The 21,865-nt window shown below is 40.1% G+C and overlaps 2 protein-coding genes across 17 annotated transcripts in view; both read right to left on the bottom strand.

Moving 5' to 3' along the window:
- Window positions 1-510: 510 nt before the first annotated feature.
- On the bottom strand, window positions 511-10,395 carry LOC137323118 (ras-related protein Rap-2a). Of its 2 annotated transcripts, none has more exons than XM_067986575.1 (2): window positions 7,492-10,395; window positions 511-6,811 (listed from the first exon to the last, which is right to left on the bottom strand). In XM_067986575.1, the coding sequence occupies exon 1, from the start codon at window positions 9,869-9,871 to the stop codon at window positions 9,320-9,322; it is 552 nt and encodes a 183-aa protein (XP_067842676.1). In that variant the 5' UTR covers window positions 9,872-10,395; the 3' UTR covers window positions 511-6,811; window positions 7,492-9,319. The 2 variants fall into 2 exon arrangements, with proteins under 2 accessions (XP_067842676.1, XP_067842675.1); XM_067986574.1 differs by having other exon boundaries at window positions 511-7,905; window positions 7,990-10,395.
- A 6,610-nt stretch (window positions 10,396-17,005) lies between these two features.
- mbnl2 (muscleblind-like splicing regulator 2) overlaps window positions 17,006-21,865 on the bottom strand; it is a 104,425-nt gene continuing 99,565 nt past the window's right edge. For 7 of the 15 annotated variants that reach the window (XM_067986559.1, XM_067986557.1, XM_067986565.1 and 4 more), the window contains one exon: window positions 17,006-20,924. In XM_067986559.1, coding sequence (XP_067842660.1) covers window positions 20,785-20,924 — 140 coding nt within the window. In that variant the 3' untranslated portion in view covers window positions 17,006-20,784. The remainder of the gene's footprint in view (window positions 20,925-21,865) is intronic. The other 8 variants (XM_067986563.1, XM_067986566.1, XM_067986568.1 and 5 more) reach the window with 3 other exon arrangements.

Below are 21,865 nucleotides of genomic sequence, written 5' to 3'. Positions count from 1 at the left end.
CAAATATACTACATCAAGAATTTGCAGTTTGCAACTTGAAATTTCTGCACAAATAGTAGCTTAATTGTATCAGATGACCTGGGAATTGTTTGTGAGCAATTTTAAAATGAGGAATTGTTACAGAAAATCACTCCTTTTTTTTTTCCAGGCCATGAGAAAAATGTCCCTATTCTAATTCTCTCTCTCCTTTCGAGACCATGCTCCTTATTTCTGCAGAATTTAAATCTGTCAGCAAAGCTTAACTAAACAGAGGTAAAGGAATTTGTGCAACAGGCTACTCTCCAATTGGGAAGCAAGCACTCAGCTGCAGAAGCTAATTTTTCTGAGCAACAAAGACTTTTATACGAAGGCTCAAGTCTTGGGAGCCACTCAGCCATTCCCACCGTGTGCTTCTGCCATCTTTCATTCTTTCAAGCCACGCAAATGCCCTTATGTAGAAATCTCTTTTTAAAAAAAAAAATTCAGCCTTACAATTTAAAGTATTGTTTATCATGAAGGCACAAAAACAAGTTTCATTAAATAAAATTTAATTTTGTTAAAATAATTTAAATCCAAATACAGTTGACATGTTTGCATCGAATTATATTTACACTTCTTGCTCAATTCAGAAACAGCAAGGCTACACCACGGTCAACACTTGGTAAAAATGGTGCCATTAAGTATTCAGTTGCGTTAGTGCTCGACAGCTAACTGCCAAAAGGTTATGTCTTATTCACCTCTGGGAAGCGTTGAAAATATATTTTGATGTTAAAAATAAAATACAGAAAACAGCATCAGAAAACCATTAAAGCCAAATACAATATAAAATAGTTTTTTAAAACACAATATCCAAAGAATGGTGGTTCTGCCAATGAATTCTTGGTTCCAACAGGCAAGTAAACAATTTTCCAATACATTACAGTTAAAACCAACAGAACTCAAATTAATATGTGTTAAGGCAACATTCTTTACTAAAGGTAAGTAAACAGGATTAACTTTGCAGAGAAGCTTTGGTAGATGTGAGATGCCTAAAAATTGGCTTAATTCTTTTCAGTAATGCCAATCTCAGGCATTAACAACACAAATACATTTGGTGATCCAGCACAATCAATGGGATCACTTTGGGACAGCTTACAGGACCCATTTGCTTCTTGTTTGTACAAGACAAACGCACGGTATAGCAAAGTTTCAGATGAGGAACATACCTCCCAAACCCGAGTCACTTATGGCAAAGCATTGCTGGAACAGATCTCCTTCTAACATTAAAGTTTCAGAAGCCCAAGGTAATTAAACACGGTCACAGTATAGCAGCATTCCCTTTGCAATGACATTTTGATGTGTTAAACAACACATTTATAAACAGGACTCCGTGCTATATCACCCCTGTACTCCAATACATCAAATTAACACATACACCAGATCACCAATTGCTTTATACGTAGAAGGAAACGAAAACCATTTCTATTGCTTTTCAGCCGCTGACCCCAATCATGCTGCTTTTCTGTAGCGACGTCACATTAATGCAAACGTGCCCTATTACTTTAGACTGGGTCTTACGGAGACAACAGGGAGATCCCTCCGCTATTTTCACAAGTTACATCACTCCGGATTACAGGAATTCCGGCTGCACATTACAAAACAAACGTGGCAGAGTGGCTTAATCTACTCCCCCCTCCCCCCCACAATCCGAGACCCAGGCTGTCATGTGAAAGCGACTTGGTACTTTTATGTCGACAGTGCGGAGTTGCCAGCAAGTGTGCATCAGCAGCACAGTACCAGTGGCCTGACTCCTGTGAACCCAACCTAAGACCAGAGGTTGAGAGCGTGATAAACAAGTGTGTCCTCCCCCACCAGTTATCCAAAAGGAGCCTGAAATCACAAAATTGAAAAAAAAGAGAAAAGCAGGGCTGGTGAGTCACAGGTCTCTACCTGAGCACTTGCTCTGCTCGAGCACCAGTAAAGTTCCTTTAACACTGGGCTGCCACCACTTCAACACTGTGGAAAATGCCATAAAAAAATCCACAGAATTAAAACCACCAAGAAAACCTTTCATAAACAGCGTTGCTCTAGTTAGCAAAACAAACACTCGTGGCAAAGTTGGACTTGTGTCAAAACCTCAAAACGTAAATTTTAAAAAACACACGTAGCTACATCTCTATATTGGCAGTGATCACATTAGAAAATATCAGACAGAATGCGAATGGTTTTCAGCAGTAGACTACCTAGGTCAGATGAACTGAACAGACCTCACTTCCATTAGAAAGTACTGTTCAGTATGGGTCAGGCCACTAATCTAACAGTTAAGGTATCCTCTCCCCATCTCAACTCAATTAACACGAGTGAAAAATTACCCAACCAAACCATGGGCTACAATTTTTCCCTCACAATATGACGTGCTTAAGAATGAAAATACAGCCATTTAAAAGCACAAATGGGTTGATTTGCAGCTGGCTTTAAACTGCCTTTTGGAGGCTAGGCTTTTACTTTCAACCCTGAATTGGAGCAATTAACTGAAATCATTTCCACTGCTTATATACAAAACAAGGCTCATCTCAAATCAGATCAAAAAGATATTACGTATCAAAAATGTATTACACTGCACGATATCAATTCCTTTTCTGTCTGGGGGTTTCCAGATATCTCTGTTTAGGTGTTTTTCAGGAACATTACCACACTGACAACCTGTACAGAATTGAACCAACAATGCTTTTTTTTTGTGCAATGTCCAATGGTAAAATAAGAACATAAGAAATAGGAGCAGGAGTAGGCCATACGGCCTTCAAGCCTGCTCCGCTATCCAATCAGATCATGGTAAATCTAGTCATCCAATTTTATTTATTTTTTTTAAAAAGTTTGTGGAGTCAGATCAGGATACGTACACTGCATTCAGTACTCATGAAAATGGCTCAGTAAATAATAATTTATCCTCTTCTTTCAAACACAATGGCCAGTCACAACAGGAAAGAAGCTCAACTGATAAGATCTAAAGTATCCTCCATGCTTGCGATTAACTACAATGTCACTAAACACATTTTATTGCTTGAACAGAATTATACCTACCTAAAAAGGTACCAGCATTCTTGCTTCAGAGTCACAAGATAGTGGGTTCAAGCCCCAATCCAAAGAACTGAAGCACAAAATCTAGGCTAACACTTCGGCACAGTACTGAGGGAATGCTGCAATGCCTTTCAAATGAGACGTTAAAACTGAGACCTTGCCTGTCCTCTGGAAGTGGATGTAAAAGATCTGTTGGCAATATTCGAAGAGCAGGGGAGCTTCTCCCCGGTGTCCTGGCCAATATCTATCCCTCAACCAAACAGATTATCTGGTCATTTATAGCACTGCTGTTTTTTTGGGATCTCGTGCACAAATTGGCTGCCATGTTTCCCTACATTACAACAGTGAATACAATTGTAAAAGTACTTAATTGACTGCGAAGTGCTTTAGGACATTGAGGTCATGAAAGGCGCTACATACATGGAAGCTTTTTTCTTTATGCGTAAACAGAATATGAGGAGGAAAACAACCTGAACTCCTGTCCCTGGAGGTTGCTAGATCTTTCTTGCCTTTAGGAATTAGTTGCACATTCCACCATTCTCCATTATTTGGCCCTTACTGCACCACAAGTCTATCATAAATCACAATAAATATGAATTTATAGCTATTCAGGGGCTAAGATGGAAACTGGTTATAAGTTTAAAATTATTTAGCTGGATTATGGCCTTTCACTTCAACCTTTCATTTTCTCACTCATTGAATCATAAAGGTGACAGCATGGAAGGAAGCCATTCGGCCCATCGAGTCCGTGCCGGCTCAATGCAAGAGCAATCCAGCTAGTCCCACTCCCCCGCTCTATCTCCGTAGCCCTGCAATTTCACTCAAGACATTCATCAAAAGGATAAGATTGCGCAGTCAATCCTTTTGAGGTAGATTGCACTTTCTAATGGAAACGGGAATTGTTCAGTTCAGCTGATTTTGGTAGTTTAAGCACAGGTAACCATTCACACTCTGTCCAATATTTTTTTTAAAAAGTTATCACTGCCAATATATAAATGTAGCTACATACGTTTTTTTTAAATTTAAATTTAAGCTTGAGGTTTTGACAGATGTCCAGCTTTGCTCTTAATGTTTATTCACTAACTGGAGCAGTGTTTAAATACAGCACGTAGGCTGTACTGAAAATTGCAGAACCCAAATGCCCCACTTCATAAAATAAACAAAAAAAGTGACAAAATTGGAATTAAAAGCACCCATGAATAGTTCCTTTTATGCAATCATAAACGTTACAGTCAAAAAACAGAATTTAAGCATACACATCACAATGAAATACTATTTTAACCTACCCTCATATAAAACAGTTAAAAATTACCAGTCTCCCAACTACACACACACACACACACGAGAGCTTCCAGACCTAGAACAGACGATTTTTGAGTGTTCTTATTGCCCTAAAGCAAAACTACCTTTAGTGAATCAACTTTTATCTTTATACAACCTGGAGTTGTTCTTGACGTTATACTAGTCAGTGAGGTGAACTGACACCAAGTTCTCCAATACTCTCCAAGAACACAAGGGAAACATACTAGAACAGTGCTCCATATAGTCAGCATGACATTAAAAAAGATTTAAGGATTTGCAAATACTCAAGCAATTCAGAATTACTGTATTGCCTACTTGCAGATAGATTACAAGAAGGTTAATTCTTCATGAGACTATATGATGAATACAGCCACAGGCTGCATTTGGAATAGGGGATGGGGCAATTTCATTTTGTAAGATACTTTGTTCCACATTTTATTTTATAAAAATACAAATATTGTTTGAGATTATGCACTACATGCTAAAGAACTTGGGGATACCAACTCAAGAGTATGACTTCAGTTAAAATTCTTGTGTAAAGCTAGACAACTGATGTGCTTGAAAAAAAATTTGACCGTAGAACAGTAACTGAACAATGTCATTCATATTATGCAAAACATTTTGGGATATCTGGGACACGTGATAAGGCGCTATATAAAATCAAGTATGGTCTTTCACTGGAACAAATTATTAGGTAAACATCTAGCTCTTCCAATAAGATTCTTAAAAGGAAAGTGCCAATTGTGCCAAGGTGTCTCTCTGTTTGTACAGCATTACACTGTTTATGTGGTTGTTAAAAATGTTACAAACTAATAGAGTAAGCTGTTTAATACTGTAAGCAATGAATCAAAGACCTTTTGTAATACCAACCACATAGCATAAACAATGCATTACAAATGTTTCCAACTTTTAATAGCCTCCTTTGGCTTAAAGGGCAGCTAGACCATTCACAGACAGCATTTCACCAAATTTGAAGATGATTTGCATTAGGTAATTTGATCTGTTACCCCTCCTAGTCAGTAAAACGGGTGCACCGCAGATCAAAGAAATGTGAGGAAATTCATTAGCTAGCAATTTTACCTGTGCATCATCCATTTTACTGAGATTTTTACTAATAAAACAGCTAATGCAAAAATCATTAGAAGGAAACTTCCTCTGCATGAGGCCCAATGTTGAAACATAGAAAATAAACATTTGAAGATAATGTTGGTGCCACCAAGTAGGAAGAATCCCTCAAAAGACAACCCCAAAAAGGAAGTGACATCTAAATGAGAGGGACAGCTCTGATTATCTTGCTGGAATTGTTCACATTAAAAATAGATAATTTCCTTCCCTTCCCATCTCCCACTAAACTTATTTCTTCAGAATGAAATTCAACATCATTTCCTGGACCAACCAGCCTCATCTAAGGATCAAAGAACAGCTAGTAAATAAAAATCTGTCTGCATTCACAACAGCAATAAGACTATGTACCTGTAGGTCTGCTACCCTCAAACACATGCTACGTTTTAGTGAACAGGCACAGTATTTTTTTTAAATCAACTTGTATCATCAGAGGCTATGGCCCAGAATTTTTGTTTTTAAAATTACAAAAACAGCAGCACTGACCAGTTTTAAAAAAAAATTACATTTTCTCAGTCTAACTAGATTAACTTTAATATCTAGTTAGTTTGCAAAGAATGTTGCCCACACATACAGATCCGTTTTAAGGGGGTATTAAAAAGGAAACTAAACATTGCTGTAGATACATCTGAATATTTAGGTAAATAATAAAAACAATGCAAGACACTGTTTGGAAATGTAAACTTAAGCTGAGATATACCAAGACAATCAAATACGTCTTTGAATGCTTAAAAAAAGTCTGCACATTATAAGTGAGGCTAAGGCTCCCATCATCCGGTACAAAATATCACACAACGTGGATCCAGTTTACTGCATCTTCAGTTTATTGTACTGGAAATGGAAAATAAACTATTGCAATTTTCAGAAGTGTCTTTTCACCTTCTCACACTATAAAGTAATCTGCATCTGTAACTGGCAGTTTTTAATCTTTTTGCAACAGTTAAAAGTCACACAATCCACCACATACTGTTGAAGATGCAGGAAGCCATCCATAAAAAAAAGGAACTGAACAGCTCCCATGTGAAGGAAAACCTCAAAACTGAGAATCAAGTTGTTTTGCTTGCATTGGGCACATCCAGCATCCGGCTTAGGTTTTCACTTGTACACCATACTTAAACCCCTCATGTAATTTACTCCATAGGGAATCTTGTAGTTTAGAAGCTGAATACGAGATACATCAATTCTATGCGTGAGGCTTGCTTGCTTCAAGTTTAACAACTTTTACAGGTCTGACAAGGTTCTGGTAACCGTTCTCTTTGTAGGGATGAACTTTGAGAAAACTGGACTATTTGCACAATTCCAACTGCTGGTCCTATGCAGTGGCATTTAAAAGTTTAAAAATAAATTTTTCCTGCAACACAACCATCAGATATTTAAAAGCAAGCAAAATAAGACCATAGTGACAAAAACACTTTGCTACTGCTCTCAATGGTAAGCCACTACAGAATGCTCCAATGTAAGACTTTAGTAATGATCTGGTATTCAGCCATGCATACATTATATTCTTAGTTCAAAGATATAAAATCAACAAAAAAACCCACAATAAAGTATTTGAGCACCATTCATAAAATAAAATATATATTTTTGCCACTTCTGCATCAGGAAAGGAGATCGCAGGGATTATTTCTACTAGTTTGTAAAATTTGATCAATTCAAAGGGTTTCCATTTCTATAGAATCAAGCAATTAATGCAATACATTTTTCCTTAACGTGCAATACAAGAATCTGAATCACATTGGTCCGGATTGACTGCAATTAGTGATTTTTCTTCTTGAACGCTGTGGAATTTTGAGACATTCCCAACATGTTACAGGTGATCGTAGGGCATTGGCTTCCCTCAAGCTCCAAATACCACAATACCTGTTGAAAACATGTCCACTATCAGACGGAGATACTTGTGGGAATGGGAGATGACATCCCCTTTCCCTCAGTTCAGAGTCTACAAGGATTTTTCATGGGAGTCTCTAAACTTGATTGAAAATTTCTCTCAACCTCACAGAGGCAACTTTCCCAACTCTTCCTTGTCCTCACCTGCAAGAACAAAGACTGGACAAGGATTTCTCTTCCCACAGAAGAACAAGCACTCATCACCTTGGTCATATAAAATCACGATGGTGGAGTAAGCAGCCTCTCAGTACGGGTTAGTTTCCCTCCTCCCAGAGCTGGCCAACGATGGCTGGTCATTTCCTTCTCATAAAATTGAGCACACTGTAGCCAAGCATTGAACCTCCATAAATGCAACTAGGGCAGTAGAAAACCTGCCATTCCCACCTTGATCACAAAACGATTCTCAATTTCCTTATCCTGCAGGAACAGTAACATTTTTCTTTCTCTGCATCACATAGTAAGAAACCTGCAGACTTTTCTCTCATCTGTATGATATCCGTTTCTGAATTATCCTCTGCATTTTCTACAAAAAGAGCCTTGCATTCATCTTGATCATCCCTACGAAGTATTACAAAAAAGGTGAGAAAACTGGATGCCATTTGCTCTCATTAAATGCCAAAGGAGGACAAATAAAACAATCACCTTTCGAAGCAGCTGAGAAGAAAATTAGCCAAATCTGGTAACTTTGTAAAGATGTTTTCTTTTTGTAGCACAGGAGTTGAACAGCGTTGGTCATGGTCTGAATAAACTGTAGTCTGACAGTTTAAATGTTCTCCACTGCAAGACAGAAACTAGTGAAAATAAAAGTTCTTTGCTTTTTCTCCCCCCCCTCCCTCCTCGCTGCAGAGCAACACTAATGGCCTACACCATCACACTGCAGAGCTGTTAATGTCCTACCCATAAGAAAATAAAACATTGAATTAAAGTATTCTCCTTCCTGTATGTCACAAGGAACATCTTGATCAGTCAGCTGTATTACAGTTGATGTGTTCATTGCCCTTTCCCTCAGACATAACAGGGGAACTTAATGCCCATCACCTCTCCTGCATCATACATGAAAGGACAGCACTGATTGTTAATGTCCACCATAATGTGTTCTTTGCTCACTGATGGAATCCTGAAGAACTGCCCTCGGCGTCACTATTCTCCTAGATATAATATGCGCTATGGAATTAAAAGATCCAGTGCTTTGCCCTTCTTGTCTCTGAAGAACAGCATGGACTCCTTCTGTTACAATGTGTTGCCTGGTTGCTCTCCCATGAATGCTGCAGGTACAATAAACACATACGGAATTTTTCCCCTTTCACTGCAGGAAACATGAACTGGCAACTCTCTCCTCTCCAATTTTGGTTACGTGATAGAACTTGCAGCTGAATTTTCTCCCCTTTTACAATAAGCATTTAAATTCCTCATTGAAGACCAGATCTCTCAAGAGTGGCATCCTTCATGTATCAAATCATTTGTTTCTTTTTTTTTAAAAAAAAGGATTTTATTTTATAAAAGCAGTGCATTTACACAACAGGAAGAACAGCACTGATCCTCAAATCTTATTTTGTGTTGATTTCCTCCCCTCTTATAACAGCAATATGAGATAATCTAGTTTTCTCCTAGGTTGATGCTGTGTTAGGAGAGATGAAGTTCTCCCATAAACGACTGATTGAATTCAAGGAACTGCCTTGCCTTTTGTTTAAAAAAAAATTACCGTTGCTTTTTTAAAAAAAAACTGAATGACACAGGTAGAGCAGCACTGATCATCAGTTATAAAGCTCCTCTTGTTGATGTCCTCCCCCTTTTTTTTTAAATAAAACAGCAATATGAAATAATCTAGTTGTCTGCTAGGTTAGATGGGATGCAGTTCTCCCAGATACGACTGATTCCAAAGTCCTGTCTTTTTAAAACCCCCAAAAAAACGTTATAGCTTCGCTTCTTTTTTTTTTCCCTCTCTCGCTCTCTCTGTCGTTTTTTTGTTTGTTTACTGTAGGACACAGGAAGAGCAGCACTGGTCGTCCTTGTCAGGCTGAGCCGCATAGTTCATCTGCCTGACGATCTCGGCAAAGAGCTCGTCCACCATGGTCTTGCTCTTGGCCGAGGTCTCCATGAAGGGGCAGCCCCACTCATCGGCCAGGGTCTGGCCTTCCACCGGCGACACCTCCCTCTCGCTCTCCAGGTCCACCTTGTTGCCCACCAGGATGACCGGCACCTTCTCGTAGCGCTTGACGCGGATGATCTGGTCCCTCATGGGCTTGATGTCCTGGAAGGACTGCTGGTTGACCAGGCTGTAGACCAGGATGAAGCCCTGGCCGTTCTTGATGTACAGGTCCCGCATGGAGGCGAACTGCTCGGTGCCCGCCGTGTCCAGGATCTCCAGCACCGAGGGCGACGAGTCCACCTCGATCTCCTTGCGGTAAAAGTCCTCGATGGTGGGGTCGTACTTCTCGATGAAAGTGCCCGTCACGAACTGCACCGTCAGGGCCGACTTGCCCACGCCCCCGCTGCCGAGCACCACCACCTTATACTCCCTCATGATCGCCCGCAGGAGGGGGGGGGGGGGAAAAGTCGGGGGTGGGGGGGGGGGGGGAAAAGAGGAGGTGGAGGAGGAGGGGAGGGAAAAAATAAAAATAAAAATATTCCACAGAGAGAAAAAAAAATAGAAGTTTTATAATCAAAAAAAAAAACTTTTCAAAACGGGTTTTTTTTTAACGGTTTTCCCCCCTCGAGAGGGAGCGAGGCCGTTGGGAGGGAAACCGAGACAAAGGCCCCGGGGTCGGTTAACTTGAGGGGGAGGTTGAGGTGGAGGGTCGCCTCCTTCATCGAAAATAACATCGGCTTCTCCTCATTTCGCGCTTTTATTTATTTATTTTCCCCCCCCCTCTCTCTCTCTCTCTCTGTGTGTCAGAGCCTGCGGCCTATCTCCGTCTCCCCCCCCCCGGTCGCTGCGCTTTCACCCGCCCGATTCCTTCAGCGCCGCCATACTCTCGGGCGGGGACTTTTTCTCTCTCTCTCTCTGCTCTCCTCGCCTCGCTCGCTGCTCCGCGCCGCTTCTCACGTGACGCTCTTAGGCCACCGTATCGGAAGTACCGCCTCCTCAGCAACCGTCTATCAAGAAGGAGCTGTCCAATCGCGGTGTCGGTCCCGCCCACGGCCCTCATCCCCATTCGCTCGGCCGCGGTCCGTCAAGGAGGAGAGGCCCAATCGCCAGCGCCGGATTCGCTCGGTCCCGCCCTACGCCCGCCGCCGTCACCCCCTCCTCCTCCATTCACCCAGCAGCCGTCCATCAAGAAGGGATTGTCCAATCGCGGAGTCGGTCCCGCCCACAGCCCTCAGTCCCGTGCTCTCGCCGGCCGTCCATCGAGAAGGGATTGTCCAATCGCGGCGCCGGGTTCGCTCGGTCCCGCCCCCTCACACGCTTTGCTCCGCCCACAACCGCCATCCCCATTCCCTCCCGCAGCCGTCTATCAAGAGAGAGCCGCCCAATCGCGGCGTTGGCTTCAGTCAGTCTCCGCCTCCTTCCGCGCGCTGACCCGCCCCACCCGGGGTTGGGGGCCGCCTGTGAGCCAATCGGCGGCGCTTCAACGTCCAAAATGAGGGGGAGGGGGGGGGCGTGGCGATTTCCCGCCGACCTGTCAATCAGCGGCAAACAGCCTCCCGGAAGTGGAGGGATCGGAGACTTTCCCGATTGGGCAGCGCGCCTGCCGCCGGTAGCCAATCGGCAAAGAGCACGGAGGGACGACGAGCTATGCGGCGGATGCTGTTACCATGGGAACAGAAGGAAAGCGGGGACCAGGCGCGGAGCCGCCTCCTCCCCCGGTCCGGGAGCGCTCGAACCAAAAAACACCCGCAAACCGTGCACACACCGAGCGCCGGCAACGAATTGGCCTCAAAAGCGAAAATACTGCGGATGCTGGAAAAGTCTGAAATGGAGAGAGAGAAAATGCTGGAGAAGCTCAGCCAGTCAGGCAGCATCTGTGGACCATTTAGAGCCTTCCCGCCATTGTATACCGAGGGGCTGCAATCAGGGGGTGGGGGTGGGGGGGGGGGAAACCCGGGCAAAATGTAAAATTCAAATTGCTGTAATGGATCTGTAATGTACCTGTAATGAATCTGCAATGAACCTGTAATGTACCTGTAATGAATCTGCAATGAACCTGTAATGTACCTGTAATGAATCTGCAATTAACCTGTAATGTACCTGTAATGAATCTGCAATGAACCTGTAATGAATCTGCAATGAACCTGTAATGGATCTGTGATGAACCTGTAATGAATCTGCAATGTACCTGTAATGAACCTGTAATGTACCTGTAATGAACCTGTGATGTACCTGTAATGAATCTGCAATGAACCTGTAATGAATCTGTAATCAATAATCTGTATTGAGTATAATGCAATGAGACACCCCAGAGTGTCATGAACTGTAATTATGTACAATGTGTTCATTGAACTGTACTTGATTTAACCTGCAAATTGTATAATCTGTATTGGGTACGTTTGGAATGTGATATGACAACTGTATTGTATGTTTTGCTACAAATTTTATGAATAAAGTATATTTTTTGAAAAACAAAAGCATCTGTGGACAAACAGAAAACAGAGTTAACGTTTGGGGTCGATAAACCCTTGGTCAGACCTTTCTTTCTGCACAGATGCTAACCTGACTTGCTGAGTATTTCCAGCATTTTCTGTTCTTATTTCATTGTTTATCTTTGTTATTTTCAACGCCTGCACATTATATAGAATTTTATAGCATGAAAATAGGACATTCGGCCCCACAGGTCTATGCCGGTGTTTACGCTCCACAAGAGCCTCCTCCCTCCCTACTTCATCTCATCCCATCAGCATATCCTTCTATTCCTTTCTCCCTCATAGCTGCCCCTTAAATGCATCTGTGCTATTCGCCTCAACTACACCGTGTGGTATCGAGTTCCACATTCGAACCACTGGGCCAACAAATTTCTCCTGAATTCCTATTGGATTTATTGGTGGCTATCTTACATTTATAGCCCCTAGTTTTGGACTCCCCACACGTCATCTCTATGTCTACCCTGTCGTAATTTTAGTCATACAAATTAAAACATTTGACCTGACCAGAAACCAATGAAGTTTCATCGCTGTTAATGCTGTCAGCTTGTACTGTTCACAGCACTGTGAACCACTTCTAGGTACAGTAGTAGGTTTGCTAATCCTCTCATTGAGAAAATTACCTAGTGACCGCTGCCGCCACTGTACCTGGATTGCCACAGTTTCTTCTTTCTGGCTCCTTCCTGACTCGTTGCAACTGCTCCCACGCACAATCGCCCCTCCTGCGCCTGTGCACGCAACGGCCGCTCCGGTCACACAATGGGGGTGGGGTTTCAGCAACGTGGGATGTTGCGCCACCATTGCGACCTCACAGTTTTTGGTATTAGAGTGTTTCAGTGCCAGGTAGGGAGTTCAGTTGGATGTGGGAAGAAACACTATCCACAGTTAAAACACAATCAAAATTATTGCGAGCCAGTGAGTGATGTTAACTTGCCCAACAACATCAACTCTAAATGATCCAAAACTCAAACGACTGCTCGTACATCATTCACATCGCTTACATTGCTGAAGCTGCCATCCCCCTCTTAACTAGTCATTTGCCTACATACCAAACAATTCTTTCCTCAACAGCGCTCCACTCTACCAATGCCAACACCTCTGACAATCCCAGATGGGATCCGTCTCACCCGACCTCCCATTCCCCAATGCATCTTTTCCCGTCTTCCGATTTCGTCAATACCATTATGGTAACATCAATTTTCTTGTTTCTTCTGAGTTCTGGATATGTCTACACGCTCTTCCTTCTGCTTGCATCTTCCCTAGGCTGAAAGCAAGCCTTGTTTCCACATCTCCTGCTCTAACTATTTTTTTTTCCAGGACCTCATAACTTTGTAGCTTCACACCTGTTGTTTGTGCCTGTGCACTTTCTTTACCTGCTTGCGGGCAGCCTCTGGTCCACCAGCACTTTATAAACTGACCAATGTTCTGGGCTTCATAGTCAACCCAGTTACCTTCAGAAATCACCCTTTTGATATCTTCTCTGTAAAATGATCAATACGTCTGATTTGTACTATGCTTGCCAGATCACATATCATGGAATCATAGAATCTCAAAGCACAGTAGGAGGCCATTTATGAGACCATGTAAGAGGCATCAGTGGAATTTACTTGGTGTTTCTCATTGCGGTCGATACTGAAGAAACATCATAGAAGTAGCTTTTATTTAAACATTACTTAACCGTAAATCTTTCTACTGTTTTGTGTTCTTTAATTTATAAAAGATGTTGTTTATCTCACTACAAAAAGTCAAATATTTTTATTTGGGGCTTGATGATACTAAGATACTAAGGTAAACGCAATAACATTTGCGAACAGTGGGCAAATGTCACGTGATTAAGCATCGCATGAGCGCTATCACATGATCGAATGCCGTGTGATCAAATCTCCAGGATTATATCAAACCAGAGTTGGCAACCCTAGGCAGGGCATGAGATGCCCTGCTCCAGCAAATTCTGGGACAATATCTACATCACTGGATAATACCATGAGGATAACTCTAGGGGGCATAGTTGTAGCTATCAAAAAATGCAGTAATGATGCTTGAAACAACTTGCTGATATTTTCACGACTCCCACATACCACAGGGATTCTCTGGTTAATATTTGCTCTCTCTCTCCACTCCCCCCTCCAGGTAATTCCTTTGTCAGCAGATGTAAGCACCTTAAGCAATAGGACTGCACATGGTACAAAAAGAGTAATTTCTTTTTGCAGTAAAATTAACTGAATTATAACTAGCTATGAAACAATATTTTTCAGCAAAGACACACCACAATTGCAATAATGTTGTACATTTTAGACATTTAATTTTTTTAACCGTACAATTGATAGTTTTGGTTAAGAACAATCAGGAGCTGGAAATCCACCTAGTTTGTAATCCTGAATCATAAAGTCAGCTAGAAAATTAAATGAGCAGGGTGGAAGGACAGTAAAGCATTTCATAATAGGAACAACTTGCATTTATATAGCGCCTTTTAACATAGTGAAACATCCCAAGGCGCTTCATAGGAGCGTAAGCAAACAAAATTTGACACCGAGCCACATAGAGCTATTAGGACAGGTGAAGCGGTAGGTTTTAAGGAGCGTTTTAAAGGAGGAGCAAGAGGTAGAGGGGTTTAGGGAGGGAATTCCAGAACGTAGGGCCTAGGTAGCTGAAGGCACGGCCGCCAATGATGGAAGTAAATATTGAATTGTGACTAGACCCTATAAATCACCAACCTGCTTTCTTAAGATGGCTTCCACGTTTCCTACAACAGTGACTACATTTCAAAAGTACTTCATTGGCTGTAAGGCACTTTGGGATGTCCTGAGGTTATAAAAGACTCAATATGAATGCAAGTCTTTCTTTTATTAATGCTCAGATTGCTGCCATAGAGACATGGGGTGCCAAGTTTGACAGCCATCTCTTCAAGCCTCCAAGGGGTTGGGTCTGGGTTGTAGCTGAGCATCACATGGGGGTTTGCTGCGCTCACTGTTACTACTATTACTTCTGCTTTCCTACAGTTCAGGGGGCCACGTTGATAGAGGTGGTGCCTCGGTACTTCTCCAATTCTTGCCTCTCGTGCATCCCTGATTTTCATTGCTTCCACTATTGACGGCCGTGCCTTCAGCTGCCTAGGCTCTGGAATTCCTTCCTTAAACCTCTCTTAAAACCTACCTCTTTAACCAAGCTTTTGGTCATCTGTACTGTCTCATATGACTCAGTTAACACTCCTGTGAAGCGCCTTGGGATGATTAACTATGTTAAAAGTACTATATAAATGCAAGTTGTTGTATTAACAGTGGGAAGAAACGCACAAAACTCCGACTGTAGTGACTAGAGGCAATAGTCAAGAGGTCTTCATTATAGTACGTCAATACAGCCTTATTTGCACGTGGCACTCAATAACGGATAGGTACTGCCATCAGATGTTGCACAAATGGGACAGGTGGTAAATTGGGCAGAGGTCTCTCATTTTACATTGCTGCACACCCAACTAGTGCCACAAAATTCAATGAAACCTACAGGAGAGTGCTTATATATGGATGGGAGTTTTACCGTTTAAATGTATTGTATGGCAATTTGTTCCCTTATGGATTCAGAATAGGCCTAAAACTCCTTGCTGTTTTGAACTACAAAGTAGAGGGCCCCTACCATTACTTGCAAAAATAACAAAACATCCATTTCTCTTGTTAATATGCTTTTTAGAATTCTTTAACAAGCTCTAGCAGAAGATAGGTGTATCTTCTGTAATCTTTCCCTCACTCAGGCATTGGTTGTGACGTGTTTTCATTGAACTACAGGAAACAGACTTTTCCTCCATTAAATCCTATTGGGGTTGGTGGGGTGAAGTAATGGTATTCCCAGCATCACAGCTGGGAAGAGGTACTATAGTGTAATTTGGGTTAATTTGTGCCCCCCGCTTCCTTTTGGCCTTCAAAAAAAAAAATCCAACTTTAGTTTGTTTGAAGGAGGACCATCGAAATCTCTAACCCCCTCCAGCCCTATTGCTCTCCTCCAATTCTGGCCTCTTGCGCATCCCCAAATTCCTTCGCTCCACCATTGGGCGGTGGTGCCTTCAGCGGCTTGGGGACGTTTTACTATGTCAAAGGCGCTATATAAATGCAAGTTGTTGTTCTACTGCACGCTTCCTTGAGTGTCGGGGTTCCAGATGTTTGAACGTTGACATTTGGGGGGGGGGGGGGGGGGGGATAGATGGAATTCTTTCAATAGTACGGTATATTCTTCAACAAATGTTTAGCAAGGATCCTCCCTCATTCCATGACAGTCTTACATAGTCCCATATCTTTTCTGTCAGAGATATGAGCATTAAGACCTGTCAGAGGGGTGACATGTGAGGCTTAGCATGTGCTCTTGAGATGGGTTTGTGATAAGTCGACCATGGACCATTTAGATGCAGTCAGTTCAATGACCAGAGAAAGGAGAAACCGGGTGTTCCTTCCCCAATAGAATTTTGCCAGCTCCTTTATCCTCATCTGACTCCAAGAAGTCAGGTGCCAACTGCTGCCCTCTCGTGTCTAATTTTGGAATTGGTGCCACTTCACATTATCGGTAATGATGCCCTCACATGCAAACTAATAGGTGAAACCACCATATTCTCTGCTAATTTCCTAACAGCCAGGTTCATGTCAGGGAAGCTCTCTATTAGCAATATGAGAAAGCAACCAAAATACAAGTATACAAATATCTGCATTATTACAGACACTAGATTGGTTGAGGTGGTATTACATGGGTAATTTTGCAGTAAAAAGAAAATTTTAAATCTGGTTTCTTAAATCAGTCCAATTTAGCACACATTGATCAAAGTGGGTATTGTCAAGCAATCATAGCTATTTAAAATTTAGAAGAGCCTGTGATAGGCGTAATGTTTTTAAAACCCAGTCTAAGCAAGGGGCAAACACAACTAAAGTTTTAAAAAAAAACTGGCTTGGCTAACCAGCTTAAAAAGAACGCTTTGGATTGCTCATGTTAAACGATGATATAGTTAGTATGTGAAGCATAATGAAAGAATCATCTGATACACGCAGAGTTGACAATTCTGTGTACGAATGGATTGCCAACGTCCCTGAAAAAAATACAACAATTTTTTTTCCCAAATATTTCTTTATTTTCCCCTCAATGGCCATAAACCAAACAGTTGTATTTTAGGAAATAAAAACAGTGAATCATTCAACAAATAACATAACTGAAGCATAAACAGTATAATCTGGCAGTATTACAGAAAAAAAGTCAGTACTGTATACCTGGGAAGTGGAGAAGCTGTGTACGTACAAATCAATTTCATCGCAAAGTGACATATTACGACATCTATGGCACGAGAATCACTAACTGTGCTCCGTCTGTGTGTGTGGAGCTATTACATTCTTCAACTGTTAAGATTCACCAAATACCACGGCTAGAAAGCTTATTTGGCCGCTGTCACTAGTAGGTTTCAAACCGGTTTTCTGAAATATTGATCTGTACATTTTCCAGGCGCCAAAACAGCCCGTGTAATGATTTCCAACCTAAACCTAATGGATTGTTTTCTGACCAGAGCAATTAATATCAGAAATCACATAAAAGTGACTACAAACTACCATGACTCTTTCATGTTGGCCTAAATGTGGTGCCTGGCAAAGTAATTCTTGCCATTACAATCCAGTAAAATTGTAAATAACTTAGTGAAAGGGAACACAAATGGCTTTCAGTTTGGTCTTTTGAGATTTTTTTTCTCGTTTAATTAAAAATTTTCTGTTCTAGGGAGGGATTCTGTTTGACTGTCAGGCTTTTATGATATGTTTGAATATTTTATCTTTCAGTGTTGCTCAAAGCTTCAAGCACAAGAGATTAAGTATAGTTAGTACACCCCAACAGAGGCTTGAAAGTTCATTTCTCAACAAAAATTGCAGCATACAATCTTTATATATAGTTTTTAAAAATACAGTACAAGCGTTAACTGCTAAGAATTCCAACAAGAAATATATTATATTTCAGTAAACAGTTACAATTCACGCACAACTGCCTCTCTCATGACAACGCTTTGAACGGAGGATTTAGTTTTTATTTAAAAACCTCTTGCTCGTTTTACAATGTAAAGACAGCTTTATTACATATTTACTATGTACATAAGTGCAACAAGATATGTTATACATATTTGTACATCACCAGGATCAAATTTTTCAGCTGCATGTCAACTCAGGCAGTCATAACACTTCAGAAACAACAAACCCTTTTAGGAGGAGAACACAGAACCAAATGTTCTTTGGGTGCATATTTTTGAAAATATTCAAACGATATCAATAATTTACCATCCGACAGTACACAGATGACGAAACGCCAATATCTGTAGGTCAAATGGCCCATGTGGTCGGTTGGAAAAGCTGATGTAAAAAGTTAATCTATTCTTAAAATTAAAAAAACTTACACAGATCTAAAATGTTACACATGTATCATGCCATTATTGTGACATATAATCATTTCATCTTAAAGTTCAACTTATACATGTAAAATTCTAATTAGGCAATAAAGTGTGTTACGAGGTGGAGTATGAGGCCTTAAAAACTAAGTGCGCTGGATAAGTGCTATGGCCATGAAGTGAGGCATTTTTACTGTAGTGCAACAAGCTTTTAAGCTAAGTACACTATTTCATAACAAATTATTGCTATTACATCATAAATTTGAGGAAAATATTGTCCTGCTATACAGAGAAAAAAAACACATAATTTTGATGGATAATGAGTATACACGGAATTCGGAAACCTAGCTTTTAAAATCAAAACACACCGAGGAATTTATTATGACATAATAGCTGTTGAACTAATCACAACAGGTATCCTGCTTTAGACATTTGAACGTCTCAGATACAATTTCCTATTTGTTAATGGTGTATTTTAACATTGTAGAACCACAGGCCCATTTGACTTGTAATTGATTGAGCTCCACATGTGTAGTATAAGAGTAGGATTAAAAAAAAAAGCTACTTCTACTAATCATCAATAAGAAAAAGGTTTAACAAAGAAAAAAAAACAATATTACACATTATCTTTAAGATCAATTCTACTATAAAACCATAAACATTTCATATCATAAAACCAATCTTATAAAAAGATAAACCTATGAAAATGGGATATACTTTCAACACAATAAAGATCCTGATCAAACTATTAACTAATTTCTAATCATTACACTGGATGGATTTAGCTAAGGCTTTAAACAAGCATTCTTTAAATATAAACTATAATAATAAAAAGACAATTGCCAAGTCATAGTTTTTTTTGTGTCTGCTATATTCTGATTTTATTGTGGTTACTGATTGCTCTACTGGTGCTAAAATCAACATGATGCTAGAATTCATGGTTATACTACAGTATCGAGCTGGCCTTTTGTGTAATCTCTTTCATTTTTAGATATTACAACTTAATTTTGTTGAACAGTGTTCTATTATATTCAATGCCTCTTCTAAACCTTATATTAGAGTCACTATTAGATTATGTGACTTGTAAAATAAAGACAATAAATTTGTAAGATTTACAGTCTTAGGATTTAATTTTTTTATTTTTTTTAAATCACCGGTCCCCATCTTTGCACTGTTGCTAGTAAAACATTAGTGAAATTAGGGTGCAATTTTATTTGGGAACAGCCTTTTGTTAGAAAAAGAATAATCATTTTTTAAAAAAGTTAATTTTTCTCATCATACACACCAACTAGATTTTTGTCAAATTGTGCCAGCTGATTCAGTCTGCTTTGCTAACATGAGAAAACACACAAAATACAATTTTGGTACAACTTACACTTTGCACATACTTTTGAATAATTGTCCCACCCTCCCTTTTTTTTTAGGCACTGTTACATATATCGTGTACTAGATTATAAATGACTTTATAATATAGTGTATCTTTCAGAGTTGGAAGAATCTTTGGTAACACAGTAAATATGGTGGGCGAACTGAACTATAGCTGCAGTGAAACGGATATCAATTCGTCTTGACAAATAATCCTCCCCTGACTTTTTAGCTAGCCATATTCTCCACAGCGCTAACCCTGCTTACGATTATAGGGATTGGTGCCAAGAACTTGACTAAGATTTAGATACGATTCATCAAACTTTGATATAAGTTGCCTCAGCAAATGAAACAATCCTCTAACTTCTGATGCCAATGTAGGAAATAGCTATCCAAAACTGACTGCATTGCATTGGAAGACTTCCTTTCATGGTTTGCTCACATTAGCTAAAGGCATCAAGAGCATCAACAATCTAAATACAATACAACAAACTTTTTGACATGATCAGACAAATTATTTCTGTGCAATATATCAGATTAATATGATCCTTATCTCCTAAAGTTTCTTTATACCTTTCATGTCCACTTAAAATGTTATTGTAGTTTTCTTAAAAGTCACTGCTCATGTTTTTTTTTAAAAACTGATTATGATCAATATTGATCAAATGCTATATTTTCCATATAAGAACAGTGATTAATTAGGCTACTACTAAAGGTTTAAAAACTCATTCTATTTTACACGGTAACCCGCAAAATGGGTTTGGTTGGGAGTACTGTCGTGTCCAGAAATGTCTGTAGGGATTCTTCCAACCCTGCAGGTGCTGTTTTTGTACACAATGATCTCAGACAACAGATTATTAACAATATAACCACATCACACTCTTTACAGAATGTAATGGTGATACATCTCCACAAAATGAGACATCAGAAAGTAGATTAACTTTTCTTTGATTGTAACATTTGTCTTAGTGCTAGGGCTATTTACAGGATATATGAATATTAAATACGTGTCTGAACTCATCTATATCCTTAAATTTTATAATGCATTTTCCATCAAGATTTTGTATTCTTATTTAATCTAAATAGAATTTGTCTTAATTTGGTTAGCATGCTGGCTGTGGTAAGCCTAATATAGATGCAGGTGGGGAGGGAAGAGGATAGTATTTACAGTAAGCTTGTTCGTGAGTTTCCATAGAGATGTCCTGGGAATCCATTTGCCTCTCGTTTATTATTTCAGTATGATCTGTTAGAGATATAAAAGAAAGATTTTAGCGAGTTTTAATATAATACAGCTATCCAAATATTTGCAATGACGTACAACCCCCTCAAAAAAAACACAGCAATAAATTGTCCTGATCACTTCAAACAAAACATGCAGGTTGTTACGGAGATCACACACACATGCAAGTGTTGCATGATAATGTCTTCTGATCACTACTGTTTCTAGAAAATCATATTTAGGAACTACTACCCATTATTCATTTTGTACAGAACTATAATTCTCAATCTCAAACTGGAGGATTGTAACAACACTACTGTAATTCAAATGCCCAACTGGGGACAGAAGAATCTCTACAGGTCTAAAAATGATGACACGTTCTTCGAAATCTTACTATGGACTACTCTTGTAATGCAATTTGTACAGCACTAAGAAAACAAGGAACACTGTCTTAACACTTTCAGTAAACTCAGGTTTAAACCTCCATTACACTGGATACAGGAAAATGACTGCACTCTGTTTTCGTCAGCCAGATTTGGTTGGAAACTCATCAAGATGATAATGAGTCATGGGAACGTAGGAACAGGAGTAGGCCATTCAGCCCCGAGCCTGTTCCGCCATTCAATTAGATGATGGCTGATCTGTATCTTAACTCCATCTGCCCACCTTGGTTCTGTAACCCTTAATACCCTTGCCTAACAGAAATCTATCAAACTCATTTTTGAAATTTTCTATTGACCCCCAGCCTCAACAGCTTTTTGGGGGAAGGGTTTTCCAGATTTCCACTACCCTTTATGTGAAGAAATGTTTTCTGACATCACCCCTGAATTGCCTAGCTCTAATTTTAAGGTTATGCCTCCTGGTTCTAGACTTCCACACCAGAGGAAATAGGGTAAATACAGAGAAACTATCAACTCATTTGATCATCTTAAACAGCTCAATTAGATTAACCCTTAATCTTCTAT

The sequence above is a fragment of the Heptranchias perlo genome, chromosome 6 (assembly GCF_035084215.1).
Source record: "Heptranchias perlo isolate sHepPer1 chromosome 6, sHepPer1.hap1, whole genome shotgun sequence".
In the NCBI taxonomy this organism is placed as follows: domain Eukaryota; kingdom Metazoa; phylum Chordata; class Chondrichthyes; order Hexanchiformes; family Hexanchidae; genus Heptranchias; species Heptranchias perlo.
This window is presented reverse-complemented; position numbering and strand designations above follow the sequence as displayed.

Coding starts and splice junctions, on each gene's coding strand:
- LOC137323118 (XM_067986575.1), bottom strand. CDS start 9,871: ATGAGGGAGTATAAGGTGGTGGTGCTCGGCAGCGGGGGCGTGGGCAAG.